The sequence below is a fragment of the Muscardinus avellanarius genome (assembly GCF_963383645.1).
Source record: "Muscardinus avellanarius genome assembly, chromosome: 16".
Classification (NCBI taxonomy): Eukaryota; Metazoa; Chordata; class Mammalia; order Rodentia; family Gliridae; genus Muscardinus; species Muscardinus avellanarius.
Genome location: NC_137802.1, coordinates 7595721 through 7607964, shown reverse-complemented (window position 1 = coordinate 7607964; position 12244 = coordinate 7595721). Strand labels below are relative to the sequence as shown.

Here is a 12244-nt window from a genome sequence, read left to right as displayed (position 1 = left end):
AATCCCCGCGCTTGGGAGGCAGAGACAGGAGGATCGCACAGGTTCGAAGCCAGCCGTGCTGGCTTAGGAGACCCTGTTTCCAAATAAAAGTATAAAATAGGTCTGAGAATGTAGCCCGGAGGTAGAAAGGCTTCCAGGAACCCCAGTACCACACACACACACACAAAAGAAATGGTTTATAGGATGTTCTTCTTCCCCCTTTTATATCTGTCAGTATGTATTGTAGGGTGGTTTATGATGTTTAATTATTAGCTAAGACAATCAGACAGTCTTCGAGCCCTTGGATCCATGAATCCTTTGTTGATTAAGTGGTTATCCTACAGAATCAGCCAGCATGTGTTATCTCTGGCAGTTAATTGTGGGCAGGGGTGACGTGCAGCAGATGTCTGACTCTTCCTTTCTGGGTCTCTTAGCAACAGTTAGAAGAAGAAGCAGCAAAACCTCCTGAGCCGGAGAAGCCTGTGTCCCCTCCTCCTGTGGAGCAGAAACACCGCAGTATTGTCCAAATTATTTATGACGAGAATCGGGTAAGCCTATGCTATCTCTGGCAGCTCAAGCCTGTAAGCCCATTTGACTGCTTCTTGTTCTGACTATGTTTAGTTGTAGTTATCATTTGATTAGAGCCTGATTTCTACTGGACATTATATATTATATAAATAGCGTTTTCAAGTAGAATTGTATCAGCTGAGCCTCTCCTGTTACATAAATACCAAACACATACATTTGGTGGCACATACTATATAACAGCCATACTGTAGTTATTAATTTCTTAAGTGACACTTAAAATCAACTATTGATAACATTTTAAGGTTTGGAAATGAACTTCGTTATCATCTTAGATAAACCAGGTTATTTTTGAGCTTAACTTTGACTTTAGGTAAACTTTATTTTCTTAAATTTTTATTTAAACAATTTCTTTTTTACTCTCAATTAAAAATGTTCATTGTCCGACCGTGGTGGCGCACACTGTAATATTAGCATTTGGGAGGCTGAGACAGGAGGATTGTGGTTCGGGGACAGCCTCAGGGACTTAGATCCTCTGCAACTCAGTGAGACCCTGTTTCAAAATACAGAATAAAGGCCGGGCGTGGTGGCGCACGCTTGTAATCCCCGCGCTTGGGAGGCAGAGACAGGAGGATCGCGCAGGTTCGAAGCCAGCCGCGCGCGCTGGCTTAGGAGACCCTGTTTCCAAATAAAAATAAAAAAAAGTATAAAAAATAGGTCTGGGTATAGCTTGGAGGTAGAATGTCTCTGGGGTTCCATCCCCAGTACTGGCCATAAAAAAAAAAAAAGGCTCAGCTCAGGTTGTAACACACACACACACACACACACACACACACACACACACGAGATGTGGCTTATTAGTAGAATCTTGCCTAGCATGTGTGAGGCCTTGGGTTTAGTCCCCAGTATCACCAAAACAAAGAGTCCCACTCCAAAAGCCTCAAACACAACAAAGAAGTATTAAAAAGAAAACCAGCCGGGCGTGGTAGCGCACGCTTGTAATCCTCACGCTTGGGAGGCTGAGACAGGAGGATCGCACAGGTTCGAAGCCAGCCTCAGCTACTTAGTGAGACCCTGTTTCCAAATGAAGTGTAAAAAAGGTCTGGGAGTATAGCCCGGAGGTAGAAAGCCTCTGGGTTCCACCCCCAGTACCACCAAAAAAAAAAAAAAAAAAAAAAAAAAAAAAGGCAACCATTGGTCGGAGATTTAGCTGTGGGCTAGAGCACTTACCTAGGATATACAAAGCTCTGGGTTCCATCCCAGTCAGCATCAAAAAAAGAAAGAAAAGAGGAAAGCAAATCATCTGTCAGGAAAAAGTTTATAGGCATGACCTTGGACTGGACACGTGTATAAAGAGGTTTGGGAGTCACCATAGATGATACTTGTATATGGTAAGTGTCATGGGCAGGTAAAAAATGGGAGCAAATTAGTATTGGTGTCTTGGCTGTACTCAGAACCTTAAGTGCACTTAATTCCAGGAAAGACTGAGACTGTCAGGAGGAGTGAGTGACAGGCCCCATCTGGGCTGTGCCTAGAGTAGTAACATGGCCCAGGACAGACAGTGACCCCTTATTTAAGAAAATGAGACCTCCTGAATTTTAAGAAATATTCTGAAGAACTTTATAACACTATTGGGCTAATGGTCTTCATGGCCTCTTTGTGACCTCAGGGATAAAGGAAATAGGGTTAGAGTTGATGATAACTTGAAATTTATAATTTTTAAAAATGTTTTATGAAAGATTAATTTTTAGTTGTATGAGTAATTTTCAAATACATTGGATTTGGTAATATTTGATTGAAATTTTTAAATGAGCCTCGTCTTACAGACTTAATAAGCACTTTAGAGTATTAATGAGTCTATGGTTGCCCCATTGCGATGTGAAAACTATCTGAAGATCTCATGGAGAATTTAATTATATTGATACCTTCTTTCGATAGTTTTTCCTATTAGCAAAACTTGAAAACTTTTTTTCAGATCTCTTTGTTTTAACACTTACATTTTGGTTCATTCATCCCCTGAAGAATAGAACAACCAAATCTTCAATCTTAGTGTTAGTTTTATCTTTTTATAGTGGAGAATTTTTTTTCCCCTCTGTACTGGAGATTGAACCCAGAGAAGTTCTACCTCTGAGCCATACCCGGCCCTATTTTTTATTTTTTATTTTTTATTTTGAAATACTGTCTCACCAAGTTGGGGAAGGCTTTACTAAGTAGCTGAGGATTGCTGCGAACCTGTGATCCTCCTTTCTCAGACCCCAAATACTGGGATTACAAGTGTGTGCCACCTTGCTCAGCTGCGGAGATTTTTTTTTTTTTTTTTTTTTTTTTTTTGCGGGTCTGGGGATGGAACCCAGGGGAATTCAACCTCCAAGCTATACCTCCTGCCCTATTTTTTATTCTTTATTTTGAAACTGGGTCTCACTGAGTTGAAGAGGGCCTCACTAAGTAGCTGAGGCTGTGTCTGAACCGCCATCCTCCAGTCTCAGCCTCCCGAATGCTGGGATTACAAGCATGCGCCACCATGCCTGGCCAGCTGTGGAGAATTTTTATTTTTATTTTTTTGTGGTACTGGGGGTGGAACCCAGGAGTTTTTCTACCTCCAGCTATATTCCCAGACCTCTTTTATATTTTATTTGGAAACAAGGTCTCACTAAGTTACTGAGAGCCTCACTAAGTAGCTGAGGCCGACTTTGAACCTGTGTGATCCTCCTGTCTCGGCATCCCAAGCATTGAGATTACAAGCGTGTGCCACCATGGCCGGCTTTTATTTTTTATTTTGAAATGGACTATTGCCTAGTTGTTGAAGCTAGCCTTCAACCTGCAATCCTTCTGTCTCATCCTCCCAAGTGCTAGAGTTACAGGTGTGTGCCACCATGCCAAGCTAGAGCTGGGCTTTCTGGGCCCTCTTTTTCTGCCCCACTGTGGCTGCCATAATTGTTTTTCATTACCAGCCTAGTCTGCTTTATTACCACAGGCAAGGAAACATAGGCTAGTGACAGAAGCACATCTCTCTTACTCTTTGTGTAGCAGCAGTGTGTGCGAGTTGGAGTTAAGCTGAGTTGGCTTAGCGGTAGCAGCCCTATCATGTGTAAGAAATCTTTTATTTAGAAGGTTAGTGAGGGGAAGAAACGTGTCCCCAATGAGACTGTGAATCTGAAAGGGGCTTCCTGAGAGAAGTGGAATCCATCACATTTAAACTTCAGGCTGAGTTTGTTTAGTCTCTAAACACACTATTCTGGGCTATTTTTAGCAGTTTGCTATTTCCCTGCTCAGTGGTACGTTCCAAAAATATTTGGAAGTACTCTGATTTCAGAATAATAACATGTATAGAAGTGTGGTTGTTATATTGTAGAGACATTTTCAGAAATATCTTGCTTATATTTTGATTGGATGATTTGCAAGAGAATACGACTCCAGAAGAAAGAAAGGAGGGGTTGACAGAGAGGACACTTAGCGCTAGCAGCCTCCAGTCCCTGGCCAGTGTCTCAGGATCGCCTCTTTCTATCCCTGTGTCACTCATGAGTTTTCAGTCTCTCACTGAAGATCATCATTGTTCTCAAGATGGGTGGGTCACTTGCTTCTCTTAAGTGACCTTCTTTTAGCTTAACCTGAACTCTCATCACTCACCTAGTTGAAGGGTCCCCTCCTTTCATTCTTTTTTCTTCCTAACCATCCTTCATACTTATGGTTCATCTCATGATTTAACAAACAAATCTTTTTTCTTTTATTTTTTTCAGTACTAGGGATTGAACCCAGGGGCATTCTACATCTGAGCTATACCCCCAACTCTATTTTTTATTTTTTCTCTCTCTCTCTCTCTCTCTCTCTCTCTCTCTCTCTCTCTCTCTCTCTCTCTCCCTCCCTCCCTCCCTCCCTCCCTCCCTCCCTCCCTCCCTCCCTCCTTTCCCCTCTCCCCCCCTCTCTGTATGTGTATGTATATATATATATATATTTCTTTTTTTGCGGTACTGGGGATGGAACCCAGGGGCATTGTACCTCTGAGTGACACCCCCAACCCTAATTTTTTATTCTTTAGTTTTGAAACAGGGTCTCACTGAGTTGCAAACAACATGGCTAAGTAGCTGAGGCTGTCCATGAACCATGATCTTCCAGTGTCTACCTCCCAAATGCTGGGATTACAAGCTTGGCCATCACTTTAGGCCTATTTTTTATTCTTTATTTTGAAACATTGTCTCACACTAAGTTGCAGAGGGCCTCACTAAGTAGCTGAGGCTGTCTGTATACTGTGATCCTCTGGTCTCAGCCTCCCAACTGCTGGCATTACAAATGTGTGTCACCACGCCCAGCATCCTTATTCTGAGACAGGATTTTACTAAATTGCTTAGGCTGGTCTTGAACTTGTAATCCTCCTCTCTCAGCCTTCTGAGTTGCTGGGATTACAGGTCTGAGCCACCATGCCTGGTTTAAACAAAACCTTTTGATGGTTTTCCACTTTCTACAGAATAGCCTCAAGTTATTATTAGTGCATACATGGGTGTTTGTCTGGCCCTTGTCCTGAAGCCCAGCCCTACCCTGCTCTTCCTTGCCTATTTTATACGGTGAATTGAACCTAGGCATTCTATTTCTGTGGTATGTTACACCTCCAAGCCCTTTTTATTTTTTATATTAAATCCAGGGGCATTCTACCTCTGAGTTATACTTCAAGCCTTCTTTTTTATTATTACCATATTATTTATTTTGGAACAGGGTCTTATTAAGTTGCAGAGGGCCTCACTAAGTAGCGGAGGCTGGTTGCAAACCTGTGATCCGCCTGGCAATCCTTTTTATTTTGAAACAGGGTCTCACTAAGTTACTGTACAAATGAGCTTCAAACCTGCAGTCCTTTCATCTCAGCCTCCCAAATACTGGGATTATACATGTGTGCATTGGGCCTGGCTTAAATTCTTACCTGTTTGTTTTTAGAAACTACAGTTTTTTTAGATATTGCTTTCACTACAGCTGTTAACTTGGTGAGGAAAGCTATCAAAATAAAATTAGAAAATATCTCAGCCCATTATAGAAAAGAAGAATATTTGGAAATAAGGACATATTTAACTGTAGGTTAGTCTTAGTATTTTTAGTATTTTTAAATAATAGTGATTTCCCTCTGTGGTAGCATGATTTTTAATTATATAATGTACCAACATCTTTATCTCTAGAAAAAAGCAGAAGAAGCTCATAAAATTTTTGAAGGTCTCGGCCCAAAAGTTGAACTGGTAAGTAAGAAAATGTTTTTTCATATCCTTTGCTTTTTTTGCAGTAACTTTTCCTGCGATATGATGGGATATTTATTTGGGGAGGATAGGGATGTGGCTGGCAGAAAATGTACAATGAAAGGTTAATTTAATGGTGAATGAATTTGGTTCCTTTTGCAGCCGCATCTTCCTGAGTATGTTTTTACCCCAGCAACCACTCAGTCACTCCAAGTAGAAGGAGGAAGAATTAAGAAAAGAAATAGGCACGCTGGACATGGTGGCACATGCCTGTAATCCCAATTCCTGGGAACCTGAAACAGGAGGAACACAGGTTAAGGCCAGCCTCAGCAACTTAGTGAGATCCTGTTTCAAAATAAAAAATAAAAAGGGCTGGAGTATAGCTGAGAGGTTGATGCCCCTGGGTTCAATCCCCAGCATTGAAACAAGAAGAGAAAGACAGCTCTTTGAATCACATTGTATGATGATTGTGCATAATCATCTCTTGCATTTGAAATAAAAAAAAAATCTATGAATAGACATATTTATTGTAGGAAATAGTGAGTTTACAAACTGTCAAAAAAGTGGCATTTTTAGGAGTTTGGGATATTCAGAGGTTCCTAATTCTAGAGGTTTGGTAGGGCATGTTATTGTGTAGACCCATTAGTATTTTACCGAGGCTTACGTTTTAATATTGTTTCTTTGTCTCTTTCTAGACATAAAAAAGTTTTATACCTAAATATTTGATTTATTTTATAGCCACTCTATAACCAGCCATCAGATACCAAGGTGTACCATGAGAACATCAAGACGTAAGTATTTATCATCTTTGGAGTCCTGCAGTTAAAGACCATATATTTTATAAAGAGATCATTTTTTATGTTATCCGCTGACATTACTATAACATAGTGTAGGTGTGTTTTAGATTTGTGTAATTTGCTGTCGTTTTACTATATGTTATCTTCCTCTGGCTTCTTGGGGGTTGGGGTAACAGCTTTGAGTTTCCGAGGCCAAAACAATGAAATAAATTATTGCGTAAAACTAGCTGGTTTTATAATCTGCTAGTAAAAAAGGTGGATACTTAACATTGAAATGGCTTACCTTGAGGCTTGAATTTTTTGCCTCCTGTTTTGTCTTTTTTTCAGTGGAGTACCTGCAAGGCGCATGATGAAGTAAGATAATGAAGCTTTTTCATTTAAGACTAGTGATGACACCGTCCCCCACCAAGCCACATCTGCCATTGCAAAGTAGAAGTGCCACGGATCATTTTATCATTATTCAAAATCCTATTCTAGGGAAATCCCTTCCATGACTCTTGCTAATGACGGTATTTGTAGACCCTTCTGCCATTTAATGTCCTGGTGCCTTGGACGCGCTCAGTCACCTCGTGAGGGTGAGGAGGCGGCTCCAGAATGCAGTTTGCTTAGCCTTGCTCATCCTAGTACCAGGCCTCTATGGATGCAGATCTTGGAATAAGAAAATAAGTGAAAAGAAAATCTAATTTCTTGATCTGATTGAAGTAAGAGAGGACGCTAGACAGGCTTTTTTTTTTTTTTTTAATTACTGTACTTTTAAGAATACTTTAGGTGACTTAGTTTGTGACTAAAATGTGATATTTATTTCTATTTTATGTCTTATTAAGTATAACCAGAGCATTATAATTACTTACTAGGACAGTTACTAATGAGCACATTGCTATTTATAAATTTTTTCTTTTTTTTAATTTCTGAGAGGGTGTGCAATAGTTGACTACTTTGCAGAATTGGTGGCAAATATAATTTGCATGGTAGTATGCATGAAAACCATTTAGATTTGAATAATTTTAACTTTTGTTAAGTGGTTCATAATGAAAGTCATTTACTTATGAATTTTTCTGGTAGGCATAATGCATTTAAAGTATGTCTTATTTTGGAACTGTTAAGCTGTCTTAACATTTTTTAAAGAATAGCAGATAAAAATCTAGTTGGTTACGTTTAATTACACCCCTCCCCCACCCAGCACAGTTTCAGTTATGTTTGTGTTCTGTCTTTTTCCCCTCAATATAAACTGGAGAGCGGCTCTGTCTGATTTATTTCATGTTGTCTACATTGCCTGTTTAATTCTTATCTCACTGTCCTGAAATGGGCTACTGACTGGCTGGCTTCATTTAAGTTCTTGGGAAACAGTTAAAATTGTATTGATTGTCGTCTGCCTTTGAGGCATACACCATTATGATTAGCGCAAACAGTGTATGGCAAGGCTCCCATCTTCATCACCTCCGCAACTCCTTCCGCAGCTGCATGCTTCTGTGCCAGCCGCTCTGCAGCCGCGTTCTCCTCCTGCCATTTGCTCTGTGTGGGGTACCGAATGTACAGTTGAATCATTCTTTTCATCTCTTGGCTACTTTTTCATATAGCCAGCTCCTGATTGTTCATGCTTATTTGAGTGGAGCCAGTGTCACTGTTAGTCCTGAGTGGCAGATAATCCAAAACATGACTTCTACCTGCCTTGGCTTTGTATTTATATGTGAATAATCAGCTTGAAATCCTTTCTGGAAGTAGGTGGGGCATAAATATTCGGACCTGCATGTAGTTGTCTTTGAAGGTCACAGTGCTTCTGATTTGCGAAGTGAAACTGTTGCATTATGATAGAGGAGCAGTCTTCCTGTCTTGTCACATCACCCTCCATTACTTCTTAGATTGTGTTATTTCTGTGAGGAAAGAAAATCTCCTATTTAAAGCACAAGTCACGCTCTAAATGTGTTTAGATGTTCTCAGAGGAGCAAGGCCAGCCCCTTGCTCGAGGGAGGTGCCCGTAAATGCTTTTTCTTCCTTTCTACCTCCCTCCAAGAGTATTGATGTTTGTCACCAGAGTTCTTAGGAAGAATCAGTTATCATGAAATTATTATGTAGAGTAACCTATGCCTTATAATTGGATATATTAATTGAAAATTACCTATATATCATCTTGCTGTAGAATGGAAAGAATTTTAGTTATTGTGAAAATGATAAGGTCTTGTGTTGCAGGGTTAAAAAGTTAGGATTAACTTTAATCGCATCCTAAGTTCTTAAGTGATCTTGCCTGTTTTTCAGTGTCTCTGGAAAAAAAAATGAATTCATCATTAAATTGTGCTTTTTTTCTTAATGTCATGCAACCATATTTTTCTCTTCTAGAAACCAGGTGATGAGGAAAAAACTCATTTTATTTTTTAAAAGAAGAAATCATGCAAGAAAACAAAGGGTGAGGTCCTATCCTTGTTAACTGAATCTGTCCAGCTTCCCACCCCCAGTCATTTAGGCATTCGCTTCCCCTTAGTAAGAAAGAAGTCCTTGGTTATGTTGAGAATAAATGCCAATCTAGGGATGTACATACATGTGACTTAAATATAAATCTAATTCTAGTAGCATTTTAACAGCACATTTAATACCGTTATCAAATTAACTTCACTGGTCATCCATGTATAACATTTTCATCTAGCCAAATAAAGAAAATGGTGAGTAGTTAAAAAATATGACAGATAAGTAGAATGATCTACAGCTAGTCTCTTAAGCCTCAAACGAATGTGGGTAAGTTTTAGTCATGCCAATTAGACATTATTCTTTCTTACAAGAAGCTGAGTCAGTCAGGGTTCAGCTTTTTCAAATTCAGATAGTTTCTCATATTTATAATCATAAAAGTTAAGTTACAGAAAATGCCTGTATTCTAATTTTCATAATGTGTTCATAGTAATTTTACAGATAAGCTGTTGAGTCATTTGCTCAAATGTTTAATAGATAAATGAAACTCTTAAACTCACTTGTGAATTGAACTTTGTATCTTACACTTAATGACCTGGCAACTTAATGAGTTAAAAGGGCTCAAGATGCAGCAGGTTTTATTTGGTCTAAAACTTCTACTGCTCTGATTTGCCAGTCAAGTCCTTTAGGTACTATTACTGGTATTGAAGTTTTTTGTTTTGCTAAAATCATCTACATATTGAGTAAGGACTTAGTGTGTTGTTTTTTCTGCACGTTCGTTTTGTTGTAATTCTGATACTTGCTGTATTTGCCCTCTGGTGATGCAAACACAGGAGCATAGGCCTTTACACATAGCAGAGAGTAATCAGTCCTAAAGTTTATCTGTTCATTGAGGTATTTCATAAATATTCATCAGCCAGGTACTGTGTCCCATGTAGCACTCTACAAGTGTGAGCAAGGTAGCCCTATGATTTAGCCCTTTGAGGGCAGAATGTGGGTGGCATGGTATTGTGAGCATGCTGTTGTCATGCACATGCGGATGACTGAGCGTGTGAGAGGGGACCCATACTGCTGGTACCCATCAGGAAGGGGCGCTGCCTAGGAAAACCAATGCTCTGCCAACTTGGACGGACAGAGGTGACAGGTTAAGTCACAGAGGAGGCAGTGTGGTAGGCTCAGAGCTGGCTGGAATTGAGGCGAGCCATGAGCCGAGCAGGAAAGCCAGGGCTGGGTCATGCACTGTCTGGGGGGTCATCTGGGAGGCACTGCATCAGATCCTGAGGTCACTTTTTACAGTTTCAACTGAGGGTATGTGGTGTTTGGGTTTGTGTTTTAAGAATTTACATCTAGCCACACATGAAGAGTGCAGGGGGATGCTTAGGAGGTGGCTGTTTTAATCTGGGGAGTGATGATGTTGGCCTGGATTGAGGTAGCAGTAGACAGAGGAAAGGTGAAGGTTCCAGAGGGCAAACAGGAGTTGAAAACTGATTTGCGAGTAGGGGTGTGGCTTGGTGTGAGATGTGAGGAAAATTCTCCAGTATACTCCCTTAAGAGGACCAGTGTTAGCCGGGTGTGGTGGCACACGCTCGTAATCCCCACGCTTGGGAGGCGGAGACAGGAGGATCGCACTGGTTCGGAGCCAGCCTTGCTGGCTAAAGAGACCCTGTTTCCAAATAAAAATATATTAAAAAAAAAACTTAAAAAAAAGAGGACCAGTGTTAGCAGTTTTTCCTGAGTCCCTCTGGCTTCTCTGTCCACGAGTTGTCAGATGTGTACACAGTTCCATGCCCCAACGGAGAGTTCTTTCCTCTTTCTTTCCATATTTAGAAAATGGGATTATCTACAAGTGCTAATTCTTGATTTCATGTATTTTACTGGGTTTCTTTTTGTAATAAACAAGAACCAATTTCTGCCTTTTCTACTCTGTCAAAAATGTTTATTGTATAGCATTTATTTACAATAGCAAAAAAGTGGGACCAACCGGAACTCCCAGCGATAGAGGAACAGTTAAATGTACCTGTTTTCTCTGACAGAACGGAAGGAAAACAACAAAATGTTGATATGGTTGCCTTTGTGTGATTGGTCAGGTTTTGAACAGGTTAGAACTATTTACATGTTTCTGATTTTCTTTTTTTCCTCTTACAACCAAAGCATGTTATCAGGAAAATAAAAATAGCTGGTCACCTGCTGTTAATAGCTCATCAGCTAGTTTATTGATTTGTGTAGCCTCGATGTTCAGTCTGGATGTTGAGCTTGGGTAAGAAACAGAACTCCTTTCGCCCTCGCCGATCAAGGACAGCTTTTCATTCACAGCTGAGCCTAGTGTATTTCTGGCTTAACTTTAAGAAATAGAATTTTATTTTGAAGTGTTAGGTTTTTCAGAATCACAAAGTTTAGTTTAATTGTTATTAATTTGCTGCGGGTGTTTAATAGGAACAAAAAATCTGCCAGCGTTATGATCAGCTCATGGAAGCATGGGAGAAAAAAGTGGACAGAATAGAAAATAATCCCCGGAGAAAAGCTAAAGAAAGCAGGACCAGAGAGTACTATGAAAAGCAGTTCCCAGAAATCCGAAAGCAGAGAGAACAGCAAGAAAGATTTCAGCGGTGAGTAGTTTATGTTTTTCTTTTTTCTTTCAAATTGCACTTTTGCTTTTTGCGTGTGTGTGGTACTGGGGGTTGAACCCAAGGGCACTCTCAACTCTGAGCTTCATCTCCATCCCCATTTTATTTTTGATTTGGAAACAAAGGTCTTCCTTAACAATCGTGGAGAGTCTCACTACGTTGCTGAGGCTAGCCTCAAACCTGCGATCCCCTGTCTCAGCCTCCCAAATACAGGTATACACCACCATGCCTGACTGTGCTTTTGCTTTTTGATAGCACTTATTTCTTCCTGAATCTGATCAGTAAGAAAGAGTGTAAGGAACTTTTATGATGATCTAAAATTTCATTACCAACTAATAAAGGTTATGTCTTGGTGAGCTTACTCGTGTGTGTGTGTTACTGGGATTCAAACTCATAGTCTTGTATATATCAGCCAAGTGTACTTCCACTGAGCTGTAGCCCCAGTCCCAATATTACGTTTTTTGTTTGTTTGTTTGTTTGTTTGTTTTTTGATGTTGGGGATGGAACCCAGGGGCAAATAAATATAAGTAAATGTTCTAGAATCAATTCTTCAGTTCTTGAAAGTATCATTTCCAAAATTGAATGTCCCTCAGTAATTGCCAACATAAACAGCATTACGTTGACTGCTAATTAAGAAAGGCTTTAGTTTAGGCAAATAGTTTTCAATTTGGTTTTACTTTTAGAGTACAGACATTTTGCTGTAGCTTTC

The 12244-nt window shown here is 40.0% G+C and overlaps 1 protein-coding gene across 4 annotated transcripts in view; it reads left to right on the top strand.

Annotated features, from left to right (window-relative positions):
* NCOR1 (nuclear receptor corepressor 1) overlaps positions 1–12244 on the top strand; it is a gene marked incomplete at both ends in the record, with an annotated part of 127711 nt that overhangs the window by 24533 nt on the left and 90934 nt on the right. For 3 of the 4 annotated variants that reach the window (XM_080714199.1, XM_080714198.1, XM_080714200.1), the window contains 5 exons: positions 414–527; positions 5664–5720; positions 6456–6508; positions 8849–8915; positions 11345–11517. In XM_080714199.1, the coding sequence (XP_080570325.1) occupies positions 414–527; positions 5664–5720; positions 6456–6508; positions 8849–8915; positions 11345–11517 (464 nt within the window). Of the gene's footprint in view, positions 1–413; positions 528–5663; positions 5721–6455; positions 6509–6841; positions 6873–8848; positions 8916–11344; positions 11518–12244 lie in introns of those variants that run through there. The other variant, XM_080714201.1, reaches the window with a different exon arrangement.